At 39.7% G+C, this 20,521-nt stretch overlaps 1 protein-coding gene and 1 pseudogene across 1 annotated transcript in view; both read right to left on the reverse strand.

Annotated features, from left to right (window-relative positions):
- The window catches only part of LOC130559124 (protocadherin-15-like), a 164,133-nt gene that overhangs the window by 3,198 nt on the left and 140,414 nt on the right, over positions 1-20,521 (reverse strand). The window contains exons 31-37 of the mRNA XM_057342027.1: positions 18,459-18,677; positions 15,087-15,095; positions 14,549-14,659; positions 5,972-5,990; positions 4,945-4,980; positions 3,287-3,345; positions 1,292-1,403 (exon numbers count right to left, since the gene is read on the reverse strand). Coding sequence (XP_057198010.1) covers positions 1,292-1,403; positions 3,287-3,345; positions 4,945-4,980; positions 5,972-5,990; positions 14,549-14,659; positions 15,087-15,095; positions 18,459-18,677 — 565 coding nt within the window. The remainder of the gene's footprint in view (positions 1-1,291; positions 1,404-3,286; positions 3,346-4,944; positions 4,981-5,971; positions 5,991-14,548; positions 14,660-15,086; positions 15,096-18,458; positions 18,678-20,521) is intronic.
- Positions 10,897-12,930, reverse strand: LOC130559123 (protocadherin-15-like; annotated as a pseudogene).

The following is a 20,521-nucleotide window of genomic DNA, read 5'->3' on the forward strand; positions in this document are numbered from 1 at the left end:
CCACAGTGCTGCCACCTGATCCGCTGCCGCTCGGAGTACTGCTAGCGCTGCCGGAAACGCTTCCACTGCTCCGTGTTCCTGTACTGGACCGCTCCGAGGAGCCCTTACTCGCCTCGGTGCGGGAGGACTTTATCGAGGAGCGAGCAGAAGATGGCTCGGATCCAGACGCTTCCGTTCCTTCTTCTTCTTCGGACTCCTTCTCTGTAGCAGAACTCTTCTCCGCACTCGACTCTTCCTCGGTTCCTGACTTTTCAGTCCCAGATCTGGATTCTTTTTCTGTTCCTGAGGTCTTTCCAGATCCTGATTCTTCCTCCGAGCCGGATTCCTCCTCAGACTCCGACCCTTTCTCCGTTTCGGATTCTTCTTTATCAGTTCCCGACTTCTCGGTCTCAGATTTGGATTTGCTCTCAGCATCAGACTCGTCTGGTTCCTCCGGCTCTGATTCAGAATCAACCGTGCTCTCATTGGCATCATCATGATCCAGATCCACTTTCAGATAATCCTTATCTCCAGCTACACTGCTCCTCTCAGATGATTCGTCCTCATCAGAGCTCTTCTTCCGGCTCTCTGCATCCGTTCCACTCCCGCTGGCCTCCGGCTCGCTGACGCTGATGGAAACTTTGGATTTCTTCTCTTCCCTCTCCGACTCTGCAGACTCGTCTTTCTCGCTCACAGAACTTCGACTGATGCTGCTCAACGACTTCCTTCTAGCTAGTTTATTTGCAACGTTAATGCGTTTCAGGACTTTCCCGAGTCTGCTCCTCACCGAAGACGTGCCATCAATGGAACCGCTCGGGCCGCCCGTCAGGCTCTCTTGACTATCGATGCGACGTGCAGATGTCAGCTTGGCATAATCTTTGTCTTTCTTTCCTTTTCCAAACATCATCGGGAAGATCTTGGCTTTCTTCCAGGGGGAGGTGTACGGTTCGGCTTTCTTCCTAGCAGCGAGGAACTTGCTGAGCTTCATGACAGATTTCAGCCTCTTTGAAGCTTTCGATTCTTCAGGTTCAGCTTCTGCCAGCTCTTCTGTGGGAATCTCTGGCTCTGCCTGTTCGATTTCATCCTCCGGTGGATAATCTTGGAATCCAACTCGTTTGTCACGCCCGCGACCTCTACCACGCCCACCTCGCCCTCTTCCCCGACCCTGTTGTGACATCATTTCCTTTAAACCAGCCTCATTATTTACAGCACAGGATACAAAAATGAAACCGTGTGAAACCTGATATGACACATAAATGCTAATAATGAAAAGGCATTTATGATGATAAATGTCATGAATGTATAAAAATACCTCTGGTCCACTATAATAATACCCTTCATCCTCCACGATGGCCTCTCCATATTCATCATACATCGGTGTGATCAGCCTCCTGCGACTACCGTAAGTTGGATACGGATCATATCTGGGTTTGGAGATATGAAACAACAAATTAATTCATAACTTTAAGTCCACTAGTGCAGAAGAAATACCCAAAACCCAAACCCACTCGAAACATTGGAGATTTGCCACTTTAAAATTGGTCTATTTTATCTATTCTTGTTTAGTTTTTTGGGGGGGGGATTCTTGAAGGGGTTGAATTGAGACAAATGATAATGGTTTTCATTGTTGTTATTCATTTCATTCGAATGTATCGTGTTTTAAATAAACAAAATGGAAAAAAAAAGATTTAAATACACAAAACGTGTCTAATAGTGATGCACCGAAATTAAAATTCTGGGCCAAAACAGATACCGAAAATTCAGGATGCACTTGGCCGAAAACTTTACATAACTGTATTAATATTACACTTTTAACACACTAAAACCCACCAAAATTGGACATAACATTTAAAACAATACTAAATATATTATTCTTTATTTCTTTGCAGTAGAATTCATTTTTTTACTTTTTTGCCAATTATATTAATAATTTAAAGTTCTAAAATTATTCTATAACTATGCATAACACTAGACAACGAGTTTATGTATGGTTGCGTGTCAATTTCTGCTTTTCTTGTCATATTAGAGCACTGAAATCACCTTCAGCATATAACAGCAATTGATGACACACCTCACATCCTTTAGCTTCTCCACACCTCAGACTACCTGCTGTCTATTGTTTCACACCTCTTGTTTGCATATATTTGATCAAAACTGTATTTTTGAAAAGGTTAAGAAAAATAAGTCCATTTTTTAAGGGTGGGGAAAACAAAGCAAACACCTCATTATGCTTGAAATCGATTTCATGCCCCATCCACACTAGAAATACAGACCCAGTGATCCGGGGATACGAGGTTAAACCGCCATTAAAGATTCCTAAGCTGTCTAAATAGCCCTAGATGCTCAGGAGGCCAGGTCACTTTGATAGCAGGTGCACGTCAGACTTGACAGATCTATAGCCTGACTGAAGAGCAGCATTTCTCTTCCACACTCTCTCCCTTGATGTCTGCAATCAAAGCCATCTTTCCTCCTCTGAGGTCTTTATTATGGACGAGGAAATCTTAACAGGTTGCTATTGGATAAATTGGTTCAGGGATCAGTCAATCGATGTGCTTCAAGACGTGCGAATTATGCAATAACACATGATGTTCAGCGATGTATATGCAGTACAGTATACAAGAGCAGCGCACACACCTCTACAAACAGGACAACAGAATAATGTTATTGTTAAAACACATCATCTGTTCGGAGATCACAGCTCTAACAATGGCCTGAAGACCATCTGCTGTTTCCTTCCACAGGCAAAACCAAAACCCCATCTAATGGACATCAGACATGAACTTGGACCTGAAAAAGGCAAACGTGCGCCTCACGTCATAATGAATCCCCTGCGATTAGTTCAAGACGGCTGTGTAGATCTGAGGACAAATTCAGCTCATCCGAGTTTCCAGCAGAGCGGCTGACATTAACGCAGGCGGTTCACTGTACGGCATCTGTTCTGACTGTAATACTTAATGTACAGTACTCTCTAGGGCTTAGGGGTATCAACCTTGAGGTCACGACCTCATGCAGACGAGATCAACTGAATCTTATTTATGATAAGTTTAATTTGTAGACATAGCTTAGACATACTGTATATTAAATATGCAGCTGCTCTTGATCTGAAATGTGCAGTAAGCTACAACAGACACAAAGGTGAAAGGTGCGTCCGAGCCACTAGGTGTCAGTATAGGTCTAACACAACTGCAACAGTATATAAGCAACATAACAGTAAGTACAGCACATATAAACGTCTAAAATGTACAGAAACAAATCCCATACAGTCAGACTGTAACAAATATACATTGATAAATCCTATAGAGCTCACCCTTGATCGTAGCTATAGTAGTCTTGCCCAGGGTCGATCCCTGATTCCATGGAGAGGGCCTAAAAATACAGATATAGAGACATCACACCACATGTGCACAAAAAGTCAATCACATTTTTGGTACATAGTGTATTATTCACACTGATATATACCCTATACATTCTTTACATTATGTAGGTATACAGCCGCGAAAAAAAATTAAGAGAACATTTCATTTAATCAGCATTTCTATATTGTGGTCATTCCAGTAAAATCAAACCTCAGGAGTGACATAAAGTCAATGTGAAAGACTGACAGCATGACAAGACACATGAAAACTGATCAAAATCCAGGTTATCACATAGACAAATCATTTTAAACTTTTCCTAAATACATATATTGCTGCTGTATTGCTAAAAAGTGAAAAGGCAACTTGTTTTCTTTTCGGTATTTGAGGTCTGATAAATACAAAGCATCTTTTCTGTTATTTGAACCTGTTTCTCCAGTTTTAAATAAATGCAAAAAGAAACAATATTTTCATTTGAAATTTGGGAGAAATATCGTTAGTAGCACACAGAATAAAACAAATATAATAATTTTACCTATACACATACCTACAGTATAAATAGTAGATTCAGAAAATCTGAAAATGGTCTTTGAATGGTCTCTTAATTTTTTCTGCAGCTGTATTTACTATACTCAATTTTACAACCTAGTTTAAACATTAAATACACATTTGTGCTATTTACATATAACTAAATGAGGTGATCTGAACACATTTAAAGAGACGGTTCACATAAAAATGTGATTCTGTCAAAATTCTGTCATTTTATCATACAGCTTTAAAAAACTTTCATGGCGACTTTTCTTTCCTTTATGAGCTTTACAGCCCCAGTCCCCATTCACTGTCATTCTTTTGAAATTCACTGAATATTCTGCTTCGTTTATATGTTCCACATGAGGGTAAACAATGACAGAATGTTCAATTGTGGTCAAACGATGGCTTTAAGGACCCCACAAAGTGTGTAAACTCATCTCTATGCCAATGCACTTCCACATTTGACAAATTCCCTTTTAGCAGATACAAGCATGTTAAATTTGATGTCTACTCTCCTAACCCCTTACTATCAACAGCACTTGAGGGATATAATAAGGGGATATGATGTAACCCGAAGGCTACTGACTATTAAAAAAAGCCCTTTGATATGTCCCGCCCCAACTGTCTCACTAGGAAATGCATCACCAGAGGAAAGGAGCTGCACCTCAAGCACTTTCCTAAGGAATCCATTAGATTTTAGATTTAGATTTTTTTTTAGATTTAGATTCAATTTTATTGTCATTGCACATGTACGAAGGTACAAGGCAACGAAATGTGACCTCTGCATTTAACCCATCCAGAGAGTAGTGAACACACGTACCCCCGGAGCAGTGGGCAGCTATCACTGCAGCGCCCGGGGAGCAAGTAGGGGTAAGGTGCCTTGCTCAAGGGCACCTCAGTTGTTACCCGCCGGCCCTGGGAATCGAACCGGCAACCTTCTGGTCACGAGTCCAACTCTCTAACCATTAGGCCACAACTGCCCCATTAATAAGTGATATCCAAAATCTACCCCAAGAAGACGACTTGACAGGACACAGAGAGGAAATCTGGTGAAAGACATGCAGAAGAACAGAGACGCTACCTCAGGCCGAAGCAGAGACGGTCTCAACAGCTGCTGCTGTGCACGCAGTTACGGAGAGAGAGAGGAGAAACAAAGATTTGACGCTAAGAGAAAGTACATGAGAGGCGGGACAGAATAAAAGCCATAAAGACAAAGAGAGCGGCAGGAGATGTCGCCGCATCCATTTATAATCAGACAGAAGATGACGATAAAAAGATGTGCGTTAGAAAAGAGGAGGTGGAGGAAATGAGGTCCTGGTGGGAAAGATAACGACAGAGATGAAGACGTCTGAAACAATTATCAATCTTAACAAGTAAACTAAAACTTGAAGAGCTAAAGTGCTTGAAAGGATTACGTCTGAAAGCTCGTACAGTATACGCAACACCCCGGACTCTTTCATGTAAACAATGTCACATGTTCTCAGTGCAAAATGATGTATGCGGGCAGAACGTCGATAAGACAAGACGGTTCAATTTGAGCAGCCTCCTTAGCGGTGCACAAATGTAAGTTTAATGGGACAGTCTCTATGGCTTTCTACATCTCGTTGAGATTCCACTGGAGTTCTATCTCAAGGTGTTATTGGCAGCCTGAAGTAAGGAACAAGGCTGTTTCTTACCTTCCAATATTAAAGACCTGTGAATCATACAACCTATAAATAAACTCAAGTGAGCAGTGCCTCGCAAAGCAAAAGTCACTGACATGATTCCTAGTGGTTAGTGGCCCAAAGCGAAAACAAACCTCCCCGCTCCCCCAGTCACCTTGACATTCTGCACCTTAGATTTGGCTCGGGTCCCTCGTTTAATTGAAGTTTATACCCATTTTCTCATCTCCCTAAAAGTAATAGCATAATTCCTCAACATTGATGTATTCCTGTCTGTGAATAATTGCCTATAACACTACCTGTGGCCAAATAAATGGGGACAGATACACAACACAGTTGACGCAATCTCGATCCATTAGCATGAGCAAAAGTGACAGTAATGCTTGTTATTGCAAAAAAGCACTGAAGTAAATAATAAACCGATGAAATGCTGACAAAATGACTTACCTGTCTGCCAAAGCCACGCCTGCGGATGAGAAGAGAGGTGTTAGAATGACATTTAAATGGTAATTCAAAATCTGCTGCCTGCTAAGTGATTTTATGGCTGTCGCTTTTCATCATTTAACGCTGTGATTTGCTTTTATCTCAGCGTTTGAGCATTCCAACATTTTCTGTCCTCTCTTATCACCGCACCACAATGAAGAGAATGTGTTCGAGTGGCTTGTAAGTCTTTTGATAAAAATGCACGCCAATAGTCCTGACACAAGCAGTTTTACCACCAGAAAACCGCAGTGGGACTTTACATGCACCATCATGCTGAAAAACCCGTATGCTTATAGAAAGAAGTCATTTTCTGATGAACAGCAAAGCAACACGCACACATTTCATTCACAAGCTACATGTTCCGAAATTGTGTATAAGGTTTCTCTCTTAGCGAGGACAATCACGCTAGTTCAATGATGTGTTTACTTACAGTAGCTAGACTTTTGGTACTAAATAGTGAACCAAAAAGTAAATGTGACAATAGCTCCCTTCTGAGACCATCATCAAAGACAACATTATGAAAATAGGACTTGGAGGGGATAAAGCACTTAATTATCATAAAAATAACGGTACTATACATATACTTTATATATAAAACCTTAATGGTTCTAAAATAGGCCACATTTTCTTGAAGCAAAATGTGATTCATTCTTTTGATTTCTTTTTAGTTATGTTTGGCAAACACTTGCAAAGCGTTTTACAGCTATACAGGCAGACCTAGCTTCCTTTAGATCAGTGGTTTTCAAACTTTTTCGTTGTAAGGCCCCCTTTGTGTAGAGTGCATCACTTTGCGGCCCCCCAAATAAAGACTTATAATCTAAAATTTAACATTTTTATTTAAACAAAAACATATTCGGTTATACAATGCTGAAACATCAATTCTTTTGTCTGGTGGTCTTATTTTTCTGATGTTTGATTGCATAAAATCTATGATCAATTTCTATATTTCATAAAATGCCACAAAATCTGTGGCCCCCTGGATCCATCTCGGGGCCCCCCAGGGGCCACGGCCCCCAGTTTGAGAACTACTGCTTTAGATTCATGTGTGAATGAATAAAATCAATTATGTACACACTTCAGTAGAGTGAGGACAGAGTCTCTTTTTACATGAATACACACACACACACACGCACACACACACACACACACACACACACACACACACACACACACACACACACACACACACACACACAAAGTGAATGCGAATTTATGCAAAATTTATACTAAAACACGTGTCTCTGTTTTTGTATAATTGTATGTCAATACAAACACTATATAAAAGCCCTGTTTGATCTAATGCCTAACTGAACCGATATAACTTGAGACAGAATTATCGTTTTTGGTAAACTACATCAAAAATCGTAAGATGCGCACTTAAAAAAAGTACCGAGCCCCTGAATGACGTGTGAAATCTAATTTTCTGACAGAGATGGAGAGGTTTACGTTATTACCCGTGATGGACAAAGTAATAGAGAAAGAAGACAGGAGCGGAGGACAGAGAATCAGAGTTAGCGATGTCCACACCAGACTCATCGATTGAGTAATTAAATTTCTCCAGACGGTCTGAGCTTCGGTCCCGCCGAGCGCATCACGTGAGCAGACTTGTTTCTCTGAAGCTTCAAAACAAGCCCTGACGCATCGACACAACATCCATTCAGCTCCCGCGCAAACCTTCAGCTTCACAACAAATAAATAATGCAAACTCGTGTTACCTTTGATCATTCACCAAAACATGCTTCAAACTGAATGTTCCAGTGCACAGAAGAAATACATATTGTGTGGTCAAAATAAGAACCAGTCGAGACCTGAATGCATATGGCTTGTAGGATATGGAGACAGACTTCAGGCTGATTTTGGGACGAAGGGCATGCCATTTGGAAGACCCCTGTAGAGACATTGTTGGGGCTGTTTGACTAAATGGAGAGACATTGACTGCGCACCTGATGGGGTGAATTCAGCAGGGAACGACGTCCCGGCCATGCGCCACATAAACGATTAGCTGTACTGTCTAATCTCTGCATGATTCCTGACTGCTCGGATTTATGAAAGCCCGAAAACATCGATAGGACTAAACAGACGCAGAGAAACTTCAGGAGGGATGCAAAGAAGAGGAGAGAGAAAGAATGATGAATTTATGTGTCTGCCGTCAATTTAACCTTTAAACTACACAGACCTTTTCATTAACTATAAGGCCATCACCAGACATAATCACCGTCGTGGCATTGAGTAACCATGAAATATGTCCAAAGAAAGGGTTTTGCATTAAACGTAAATAACAATATATTAAAACAGTGGCCAAGTACCTCATTATTTCTGCTGTGTATGTGAATAATGACAGTTTAAAAAATATATATATTGCAAATAATCAAAATAATGAAAGCTACGTGACAAACAGGAGTGAAGAGATTTGCTCATGTATGTGACTGCATTCAATTTCTATGAAACATTGGTGCACATGTAAACATAGTCATTGATGTACAACTCAGCATGTGGTCTTTGTCTATGAACTAAACAAACAACATGACACAACACATAATGGTTACTGTAGTAAAACCATGGTTTTGCCCTAAGTAATCAATCCACCAAAAAATCATGGTTACTACACTTGTACCACAAAAAAAACATGGTTAATTTTCGTAAGGGCATCTAAGTCTCCCTGTACATTCTTTCAACGTAAAATTCCAACAATAAAATGTTTTTTTTTAAATTGTAAATCGTGGATTGACTTATATTTATCTTCAGCGGCGATTATAAGATTAGCAAACGCATCTAACAGTTATTACAAAATGACGCTCATTCTCTTTCTGTATCTAAATGCACATTTATACGAGCAATATACGATTAAAACGCGTTAATAATAAAGAATAGATAGATATACACTCACCTAAAGGATTATTAGGAACACCTGTTCAATTTCTCATTAATGCAATTATCTAATCAACCAATCACATGGCAGTTGCTTCAATGCATTTAGGGGTGTGGTCCTGGTCAAGACAATCTCCTGAACTCCAAACTGAATGTCAGAATGGGAAAGAAAGGTGATTTAAGCAATTTTGAGCGTGGCATGGTTGTTGGTGCCAGACGGGCCGGTCTGAGTATTTCACAATCTGCTCAGTTACTGGGATTTTCACGCACAACCATTTCTAGGGTTTACAAAGAATGGTGTGAAAAGGGAAAAACATCCAGTATGCGGCAGTCCTGTGGGCGAAAATGCCTTGTTGATGCTAGAGGTCAGAGGAGAATGGGCCGACTGATTCAAGCTGATAGAAGAGCAACTTTGACTGAAATAACCACTCGTTACAACCGAGGTATGCAGCAAAGCATTTGTGAAGCCACAACACGCACAACCTTGAGGCAGATGGGCTACAACAGCAGAAGACCCCACCGGGTACCACTCATCTCCACTACAAATAGGAAAAAGAGGCTACAATTTGCACGAGCTCACCAAAATTGGACAGTTGAAGACTGGAAAAATGTTGCCTGGTCTGATGAGTCTCGATTTCTGTTGAGACATTCAAATGGTAGAGTCAGAATTTGGCGTAAACAGAATGAGAACATGGATCCATCATGCCTTGTTACCACTGTGCAGGCTGGTGGTGGTGGTGTAATGGTGTGGGGGATGTTTTCTTGGCACACTTTAGGCCCCTTAGTGCCAATTGGGCATCGTTTAAATGCCACGGCCTACCTGAGCATTGTTTCTGACCATGTCCATCCCTTTATGACCACCATGTACCCATCCTCTAATGGCTACTTCCAGCAGGATAATGCACCATGTCACAAAGCTCGAATCATTTCAAATTGGTTTCTTGAACATGACAATGAGTTCACTGTACTAGAATGGCCCCCACAGTCACCAGATCTCAACCCGATAGAACATCTTTGGGATGTGGTGGAACGGGAGCTTCGTGCCCTGGATGTGCATCCCACAAATCTCCATCAACTGCAAGATGCTATCCTATCAATATGGGCCAACATTTCTAAACAATGCTTTCAGCACCTTGTTGAATCAATGCCACGTAGAATTAAGGCAGTTCTGAAGGCGAAAGGGGGTCAAACACCGTATTAGTATGGTGTTCCTAATAATCCTTTAGGTGAGTGTATATGTGTGTGTGTGTGTGTACACGGAGTGTAACGTAACGGAGGATTCGGTCATTTATATACGTTACTTCAGGAAACAGAGAACGTCGTTGCCTCGGCAACAAACTACATTACAGTCTACTAAATAAAGTTCGTTCAAGCATCGCTAGGCTTTGTTTTCAAAACTTTAAAAGCAGAACAATGTAGGGACACCACAGCAACCAAGTCAGGAGTTTAATAAAAAAAACGTAATTTATTAGCGATATCATAGTCTACAATATCTTCTCAGTTTGCTCTGTTAACACAGCTTGTATGCAAGTAATATTGGCATTACCTCCATGTCGTAAACTCAGTGAGAAGGAAATAAGTAAAAGTTAGCATTGCCACAAAAATAACTGATACATTTGGTTAACGGACGCTTGCGACGTTTCCTCTTACGTCATTACGTTGAGAACAGAATAACGATGGCGACCTCTAGTGGTCATGTGTAGGTATTCACGTTGAAATGGCAGTAACATTTTACCCTGATGAGGTAAATAAATAAAGAGGGAAAATATGAAAACAGACTTTAAGTGTGTCTCAGTGGTGTGTAGTTAAAAATTAGTAGATTCCTACCAATGTAATTTTTGTTCATAATGGGCATATTGTTTTTATAACAAGTGTGTTTATTCAGGGAAACAAGATTATTCTACAATCTTGCCTAATACTTTCCTTACAAATTTGCAAATTAAATTCTTTAAAAACAAATACTGTACTGTAATGCCACAGTACATGTGTGCAAACAATGTGTTACAATATAATTTTCACATTATCAAAACAACTAGGGGTACAGTTTACAGTGTTTAAAACATAAAACAAATAAATGACAAAAAAAGAGAAAACAAAATCTCAAACGGTTAACTTGTAAGAGGTAGACCGATACATGAACACATTCCCTTTCTGAAGACTGTAACGCGTTACTTTAAATCCTTTTAAATATTATAAGTGTAAGACACTAACATAGTCCCATTACAGTCCATATAGTTATTTTAAAAAATGCTTTTTTGTTGACGGTTGCCTGCCATTAATGAGTTGATCAATTATTGCCCTAAAATAATACGACAATATAAATGAAACAGCAGTTTAACAGCTCCTGTCTAGCAGTCACGCTCTATTTTCTGCATTTTATTCTACATCTTACCTAATGCTCTCCTTAAAAATGTGCTAATGAAAGTCTATAAAAACAAATGTACTGCTATAAATGTATGATACATCATCTGTGCAAAAAAAAATGTGCAAAATGAAAAGGGGGAAATAAGACAGATATGAAAGAGAATATGAGAGATCCATAGTGGCTTTGATGGGCGGAGTCTCACATTCCACGGTGATTGGTTGGAAGGCTAAGTAGGAGAGTCTAAATCCGAGTCATGGGCATCTCTCTCATCTTGTTCAGACTGTTGCTGGGTCAGCACAAGATTTTTATTTTTGACATTTTTCCTGTTGTCAACCTCAGTTCCACAGGAAGAGTTCTTGAGAATCCCTCTCAATTCAGGCGTGGTATGAGCGGTGACGGGGCAGAGTCTTCCCAAAGCGCCTAGAGTCGGAGAGTGGATGGGCAGCCTGGGAAATTGTGAGGCAGGTGGTGGAGGGGTGGGATCATGCTTTAAAGGTGGTGGGGACAAAGAGGATGGAGATGGAGGAGGAGAGGGTGGTGGGCTGTCCGGTGGGTCAGGTATGATTTCCAGCGTGATCCCACAGGGCTCCACCGTCACATAGCTGGAGATGCTAGAGCTGAACTTCCTCAGAACCGGCGGAGTCGGACGCTGCGCTGCGGGTGGGGGAGGAGTCTCCCCGTCGCTCCTGGTGATGATGATACAGGGCGGGACGTCCTGACCGACAGAGACCGGGCTGTACGAGACCATGATGGCACTAAGAAAGGGGTCATCTAGATCCAGAGACGCATAAGAATCCCGACTCCTTGGCGTCTGGTCGGCTAAAGCTTGCTGCTCGAACTGCCTCGCCTGTTCTCTGACCGACAGCTTTGTTTCTGTGCTACGACCACTCGTGTTCAGATCAGCATCGAGCTCCTCCCTGCTGTCCTTAAGCCCCGCCTTAAGCACTTGCTCCTCCCATTCAGCAGGATCCCAGAGAGCTTGCCGCCGCAGGGCGTCGTAATAAGTACCTCCTCAAAGACGAGACGGCAACGACCAGGACATCGTCTGGCTGTTTCGGCTTGTTGGAGAAGGGGCATCGCTGTCCAGAAAGCTGCACGGCCTATGGATCTCCGAACTGGGTTCTGGACTGCAGGAACCTCCATCCTGATGAAGGGGGTTTTGAGTGGTGAGGGGGTGCTCATCCGAGAGCAAGGTGATGGTACTCTCGGATTTGGGCAGCTTGTTGCACAACATGCCTTTTTCAGCGGACTGTTTGTGTGCAGCGATGGCCCGGGAGGCAAAGGTGCTTATGAGTTTTTGTCGGTCTGCCTCTTCGATCACAGACCTTCTGCGTCCACTGCGGCCCATGAAAGAAAACAACGAGAGACAGAAAGAGAGAGAGAAAAGAAGGGAAAAAACAGAGAGAGAGAGAGAGAGAAAAAGAGATCGAAGGATGAATGGGAAGAGAGAGTGATGAATGGAGAATGACAACAATAAGAGGATAAAGTGCTATTGACTAACTATTTAAAAATCCACTTTCATTGACTTTCCCAAAAACATACAAACGTAATCCCGGACACGTTTAGGCCACATGAAATCCAAACTGTCTTTCTAGCTATGAAGTAATGAATAAATGCTAAATGAATAAATCTAAGAAACAGATCATATGGTAGACGAACAGAAACGTTCAAATCTATGTAGATAATCTATGTTCCAACATCCATCAAGATGATCTGTTTCACTGGCAAATTACAAAGTAAAGAACAAAGAACACGTCTGAGTTGCTGAATAAAAACCGCTGAAGGATTTATTTACAGTAGCTAAACCATAAAACGCCTTAATCTTAAAAGTTTTAAAACGCTTTTTCTGTTTTAGTCACATTGAAAGATCTGTTTTACACAGAACATGGTATCAATATGTCATTTGCCTTTCAATATGCATTTTGACAGTAGTGGAGGAATAAAACGAATGAAATTGTAAAGAAAACTCTATTAGAGCAGCTACTCAGGCCGAGGAGCGGGCTACGCTACAAACCACTTTTTAAACTACACAGACGGAAGAACAGAGGAAATGAAGAATGGTTCATGTTACTCACTGCAGTCCACGCCTGGAAATACAGAAAGCACATTAAAGAATGAAACAGAATTACGAGACGTGAAATAATAGCAGTTAACAGAAACACATGTGAAAAGAAACAGAGGAAACAAGCGAGACTCATAAATGACACTTTCTTAGATGATTGACAAAATCAAATGGACACAATCTCACAAAAACGCATCCCTATTCACACCATCGAAAGAAAAAATGAATTACACAGTAAGGTACATAAAGAAAATAATGCCTATTTTAGGACCATGACGTTTTTTTTTCCAGAATGGCATTATTTGCATGACAATAAAGCACCTTTGGCCTCCAAACTCTCTTTACCATAATGTAAGCGAACGGTTTGCTTCGAGTTTGTTTGCGATTCCTGTTTTTGTCATTCTGATGATTCTCATCACGTTTGTGTTTCTCAGAAGGGAGCTGACAGTCCACTGATTTTATTCATACCCGACAAAGCAATAAACCTATGTGCCCAAACACACACAACACACACACACAAACACTTGTTGTTCCTTCCTGTTAATGTTTCGAAACGGCTTTTTAGGAAAACAGCTCAGCAATCTCAGCATTTATTCAAATGGATTGCGTACAAAATCGCTTCTTTCTCTTTGTCTATTTGCATTAGCCGGTGCATTTGTTTGGATTGCATTAAATCAAAAGCACTTTAAAAGTGCTTACCTGAGGGACACAGATGTTGCGCTACCGCTATAATCTTTTCATCTATTAGTATTTCATTCCAATTTTAGGGCGGCCTTGAACTTGGCAATGGACTCCTGCTGCAATTAATGGACGCCGTGTCCAGCGAGCACATCTCAGCGGAAAGACTTCATCTTAAAGCCAAAGCACAGCTAATTTACCAGTGAAACAATTACCGTTGGAACGTCAGAAAGGAACACTTTCTCCCTTTGGTGAATGTTACGGCTCAGTAATGAAAAAACCCATTTCTTTCTCGAACGACGAATTGGGTCAGTGCATTAAAGGAACAGTTCACCTTAAAATGACAGAATTCAGCCTGGTTTACTTGTCCTCGAGTGGTTTCGAACCTGTTTTAGCGTGACCATCTCCGAACACATAAAAGTCGTATGGGTACTCAGAGTTGAGTAAATACGGGCTGAAGTTTCATTTTTGGCGAACTATTTTGGACAGTTTATAGACAAAACACACACTACATATTCACCCACATTCTCCTGAAGGTTAAATGTGAAATTTAGGACAGGTGACTTACATGCCGCCGTCTCCCAGTTCCTCGTACAGGTTGGTCGGGGCGCTTGCCATCGACTTCCCCGCAGGAAGCGCCATCTGGATACGGGCGGTTTTGGCACACTCTGCCTGCCTCCTGTAAATCACAGCAAAAGAGTTTTCTCTCTTCCAAAAGACTCCTTTCAGCCATATTTTCGGAGGATATGAGGTCAGGCCACTTTGGTTTGATCTGATCCGGCACTTTTTTGTCCATGCGGTGTAAAATATCCTGGGTTATTCAGCACCTTTCACACCGAGATGAGGTGTTTTATTAGGACGGAACTGAACCCAGCTCACTTTGTTCTCTATGAGGAGATGAAACCAGCCATTCTTGTTCATTTTCAAAGTCGTCTCGCTATTGAGCCGGAATCAGAGGCCTGGACCGAGCATATCCTCCCTCTCCTCATCTCAATTCATCTATTTGATTCGTACGCTCCTGTTTTAAAGGACCGAACCGAATAACGAGGTTTTGAAAGCATACGGAGTCCGGTGAATAATTCATCAAAAGGAGGAATCACACTTACTCTTTGAATCTGCGCGCGGGGTCCAGGCACGGCGACAGGAAGTGCAGGAAAAGAAAAAGAGGAATAGGAAATGATTACATCATTAGCACAGCAGTCATTTCTCCAAACACACTAAGAATGAACTACATCCGCAGACAGCGTGGTCTATTAGCATGTGTGTTTGGGGAGGTGAACTCCCATTCACAAACAGATCTTTTTGAAATGTAAATGTCATGCCTTCATAGATAATAATAATAACATTGAGCACAAAGCATGTTTTGAATGAGGTGCAAATACAGGTCAATTTACATTACTGGTCAAAAGTTTAGGATCACTTGACAAAAATGTTTCTCATGATGTTAAAAAATGTTTAATCTGAAGTTGTATTTTTAATGCTTTAAATTACTTTTGTAGACAGGAAATATGATTTGTGCCAACATATTACATTTCATACATTTCTTTCACTACATTTTTATTTCTAACAAAATACGTTTGAAATGGATTACTTGGACCAAATAATGACTAAAAAGCAGCCAATAAGAGACCAGCATTGATGGAAATACCTTCAATACGGTTTACGAAGCTTCCCAGGTTCAGACCTCAAAAAGATGGATGATAAAAATTCCAAATTTACGATTTATCAAATTCTAGGCAAAGGTGGCCACTTTGAAGATGCTAAAATATAAAAAAGTTCACAACTTATTTCCCACAGTTACAGTTGTGTTACTTTATGGTTTTACTATTATTATAAATGTGAAAAAACTATAAAGAATGAGAAAACGATCCTAAACCTTTGACCGGTAGTATACATAGAAGGCATGTTTGCACACACAAAAAAAATCACAGGTCATACAAGGTGGCTAATTTGCAGTGTTGGGTGTAACTGGTTACTAATCTAAAAAAAATCTAAATCTAAATCTAAAATCTAAGTAATTAGTTACTGTAATTTAATTACTTTTCCCTTAAAAAAGTAAAGTAAGGGATTACTCTTATTTGTTCTGTAATTAAATTACAGTTACTTCTGATGTAACTGAATTAAATACTGTGTAATGTATACAATAGTGGAATTGACATTAAAATTCAAATCCTAACTTTAAAATGCATGCATTAATGTATCTTTCTCACATTTGTTATACAAGTCAGTTAATAATTGTACTTTATGTAGTTTTATATTATTTATTTGAATGTATTGAGAGTCGTTTTATGTCTATCCTTGATTCACTTAACTAATCAAGGTTGATATAAGATATAGAAAGTAATTAGTAATAAGTAATTAAATACTTTTTGTAGAGAGTAATTTGTACAGTAATCTAATTACACTATTGAATATGTAATTAGTAATTTGTAATTAATTACTTTTTCAGATTAACTTACCCAACACTGCTAATTTGTAGCACAATTAATAAAAAACAGCAATAATGAAGCCCCACTCCTAACCATCTCTGTAACTATTTTATGAATTTGTAGAATCTGCTTTGTTCCAAATTGCAATCTTTAGTGAATTCACCCAACAAAATGATATTCATTAAGAGAAAGATAGAAAAAAACGTCATTACAGGTTTTGCTTCGAACCGGCAAACATACATGTTGAACTATGAGAACTATAGAGTTGTCAGAAATGTGTTGCTGCACCTACAGCTGCATGTGTGTGTCTGAATGATTCATGCTTCACTTCAAACCCAGATAACAGCACAGTACAACCTCAGTTTATCACACATCTCACGCTGACAAACGATACAGACGTTTTCCCTCCCTTCTCTGTATGTCGTTCACATATTCTGTCTCATCCTGACCCTGGGCTTCCTGCAGGCGACGGGAGACATGGCCCTCTCGACATTATTTATTTAACCAGAATGCAATTACTTAGAGGGCATTGTGAGATCTCGTGTTGCGATATACACACGCAGTTACTACTTATGTCGCAAAAAATTACTCCCCGGTGGCAAACGCATTAATATTATCATCCAGCCTCTGTAAACAAGATGATTTTTTTAACAAACATGCTCAACCTGCTGAATTTGAACAAGCTCATCGAGGGAAACGGACTCGTTTAAAAAACCCAGACGAATGTATTTCTGCGCAATTCGTTGTGTAAAACATTTGTACACGTGTGACAATTCATATAAGAGTGGTTTAAGGAATATTTCTTTTTTCCAGTGTTACAATTTACATACAAACAGTTTTAAGAAGGATTTACACAGAAATTTGACTGCTTAAGTTTAACAAATAAGCCCTGGTGAGAGTATTTTTTGTCACCAAACCAAACTGTATCGAAATATAAAAATGATACTGTTTACCTTTAAAACCCAACATAACTCTTTGGCAGACTCATTGGTTTGTACAGGAGGTCAAGCCCACACTTATGCTCTCTCTCCCTTTCGCTCTCTCTCTCTCTTGTTTCATGAGGTATGTCCGATGAAGTGAATGCCTGGGATCTGTCACAAATGCCTCTAATTAATCTACTTTCACACAGGGCTGGATGGGATTTTAGCCTGTTAGCATGGATAATTACAGCAAAAGGGGCCATTTTAATACCTGGCAGTCCATCCAAGCTCTCGCACCTCTCTTTTCTCTATCCATCTCTCTCTGTTTGTTTTTTCAATTCTCTCATCTGAACCTCAGAGGTTACAAATACATAGAGGGACTTGCTAAGACTTGAAAAATGAGTGATGCAGCATGCTGCTTTTACACATTAAGTATATACTGTATGTTCATTTTAAACTGGCAAGTGAACCTGAACCTTATTCTAGTTGAGATCATTTTCCCGTGTATCTATCAAATAACATAGATACAGTTTGCAATGCATTAGGGGACGAGATGATTAGTCTTGCATTGAGGTAAACATACAGAAAAACAATTTTCACCAGCTAAAGGACAAAAATATGATATATAAAATATCACATTTGACAATGTGCATGATGTCTACATAGATCAACAAGTATAAAACTACAACAACAAAAAAATGAAATTTACTGAAATTTAGCAAAAAAAAATTGATGTCATGGACTGTATTATGCAAAGATCACTAATGTTATTTTTTCTCACTCATAAATACAAAATAGCTGAATAAAAAAACATTTATTGTTAAGTGCTATTTTTCTAGTATAAGGCTAACATAAAATGGGATTTGCCTCCCCAAAACGTGACCTCCTTGCAAACTACATCAATACTGTGTTTTAAACAAACATCTTTCAAAGATTCAATGCAACAAACATCACAAACCTTGTCAAGTCCAGTGACTAAACCTTGCTCTGAAGAGCTCACCGCAGTATTCTGGATACCTGACTTTTTTTTCGAAAGCCTTAACACAAGTAGTGTGAGGGCGAACAAACTGAAGCTTGCAGTTGTGACTGAAGGTCTCAGAATGCCCATCACACCTGTGCCAATACTCACTGTTTGTACGTCACCATGATGATGAGAATGGCAGGGATGCAGCACAGGATGATGATGATGGCCAGGGCCAACAGCGCCCCCTCTGTGTAGCCCACTGCCTGCGCAGCCTTCTTCACAGTCGCCACAATGTCAGGAGAACGGATCTCCAGAATCCGTCCTCCCTCACCCAGGTACGGCTGGAACTCTTTATTGATGTCCAGAATCTTCCCATCCAGAAACCTAGCAGACACACATAGAATATTACTGCTCATAACTCTTTCATTGAGAGCTGCCCGGACCTTCTGCACAACATGGAACAAAGACGCTAGAAATGTTGGACATTTGAACAGAAAAATTTTAACATGCGACTGTAAAAATCTATCAAGTAGTTAAATAACCCCAATATAGTGTAAAGATATACTGTAATATATTTAGCAAGACATTACATTTAGTTTAATTTGACTGTACAATAGTGCTGTCAAATCGGTTAATTGTGATACCAAATGTGTATGTTTATATGATATACTGTATGTGTGTGGCTTGTATATTTATATGTACACATAAATGCACACACATACATGCAATTACATAAATAGACATTTACATATTTACTGTATATTTACAACATCATTTACATTATGCATAAATATAAATATACATTATGCATATTTCTTAAATATGTACATGTATGTTTGTGTATATACAGTATAAATATGCATACTACATATTTATTATATCAAATTTTATTATTAAATTGATTTGACAGGACTACTGTAAAAGAATGTAAAATGTTTTTTTCTTAAGTAAAAACAATGAATTTTCTTTCATTAAAATCTGTATAACATTCAAAAGGCAATTCAATGTTTTTCACTGTGATATTCTTTTTAATTGTTTTTTTTTGTACTTGCAAATCAAAAGACAGTCGTGCATCATGCAGCCATTAAAAAAAAATACAAGCCACATATATTCATATTTGAAGAAGCTGTGCTAAGTTGCAAATGTAGTCACGGCTATATTCACAAAATAGTTGCTGTATAAAATACTGTAGTGGATCTTTTCATAGCTTGACATTTTTAAAGAATTCACTCTTGTTTAATTACACTGTAAGGAAAGGAGCAGTGTTCACTTTTTTTGACAAGTATTTCTTTAAAACAAACAAACACTGTTTCCTGCACTGTATTCGAGTATGCTAAAAGACCGTTAAATGATTCTCTCGCTTTCAGAGTAACACATACAGTGCTGTACAGTCCACTGCATAACATGACAGCATGGAAACCCTCATGATTGACAGCTAGAAGATGTAGATAACATCCAGTGTCAATGCAAAGCATGTCAGCAGCAGGGAAGCTGGAGCCAACAATTGTGCTAATGAGGACAGCATCCCCTCAGCTGCATTTAGCCCTTTCACTTCATCCTATGGGTTACTAGGCAACATGATGTGGATACATCATCTTCTCCCCTGCGTGGGTAACATGGCTTTACTGTGCCTGTATCTACCTGTGTGTTATGAGTGTCTTGATATAGTACAGAGCTGATTACCTGACCCACTCGAAAGCCCAGCTTTGTTCCTCAACTAATATTGTGAAAGGACTTCCCTGAAGACACTTTGCTGATCAATAATGTTTACAGAGACCTGCATGTTAAGTACTTCATAAGTATCTACGGCAAACCAATTAGCCTTGATGCACCAGAACACTTCAATAGAAGCGACTCACAAACAGGAATGTTCAAACACGATCAATGTGCCGCACGTAAAGACTGATGAAAGACAGTTTTTCAGCTCAAGTGTCAAAGAGGCGAGGAACACTACACATACAGTACATGAGCATTTACGACGTATGGTGAGTGTTCTGTCAGCTTAAGAAATGAAGATTAAAATGCTATTTAAATAAAGATGCATTAAAAGTTGTACGTATGCAAAGAGGACCAGAAGATTTACTATGCTTTCCAAAAAATACAGAAAAAAGAGCACTTTATCCCACAATGTAATCTACTCAACTTGATCTTTCGTCTTTTTATTGACTCATTGTTTGGTCAGACTCTAGTTTTTACACAAAATTGTATTTCATTTGTAGCAAAATAAT

The sequence above is a fragment of the Triplophysa rosa genome, linkage group LG9, assembly GCF_024868665.1.
Source record: "Triplophysa rosa linkage group LG9, Trosa_1v2, whole genome shotgun sequence".
NCBI classification, from domain to species: Eukaryota; Metazoa; Chordata; class Actinopteri; order Cypriniformes; family Nemacheilidae; genus Triplophysa; species Triplophysa rosa.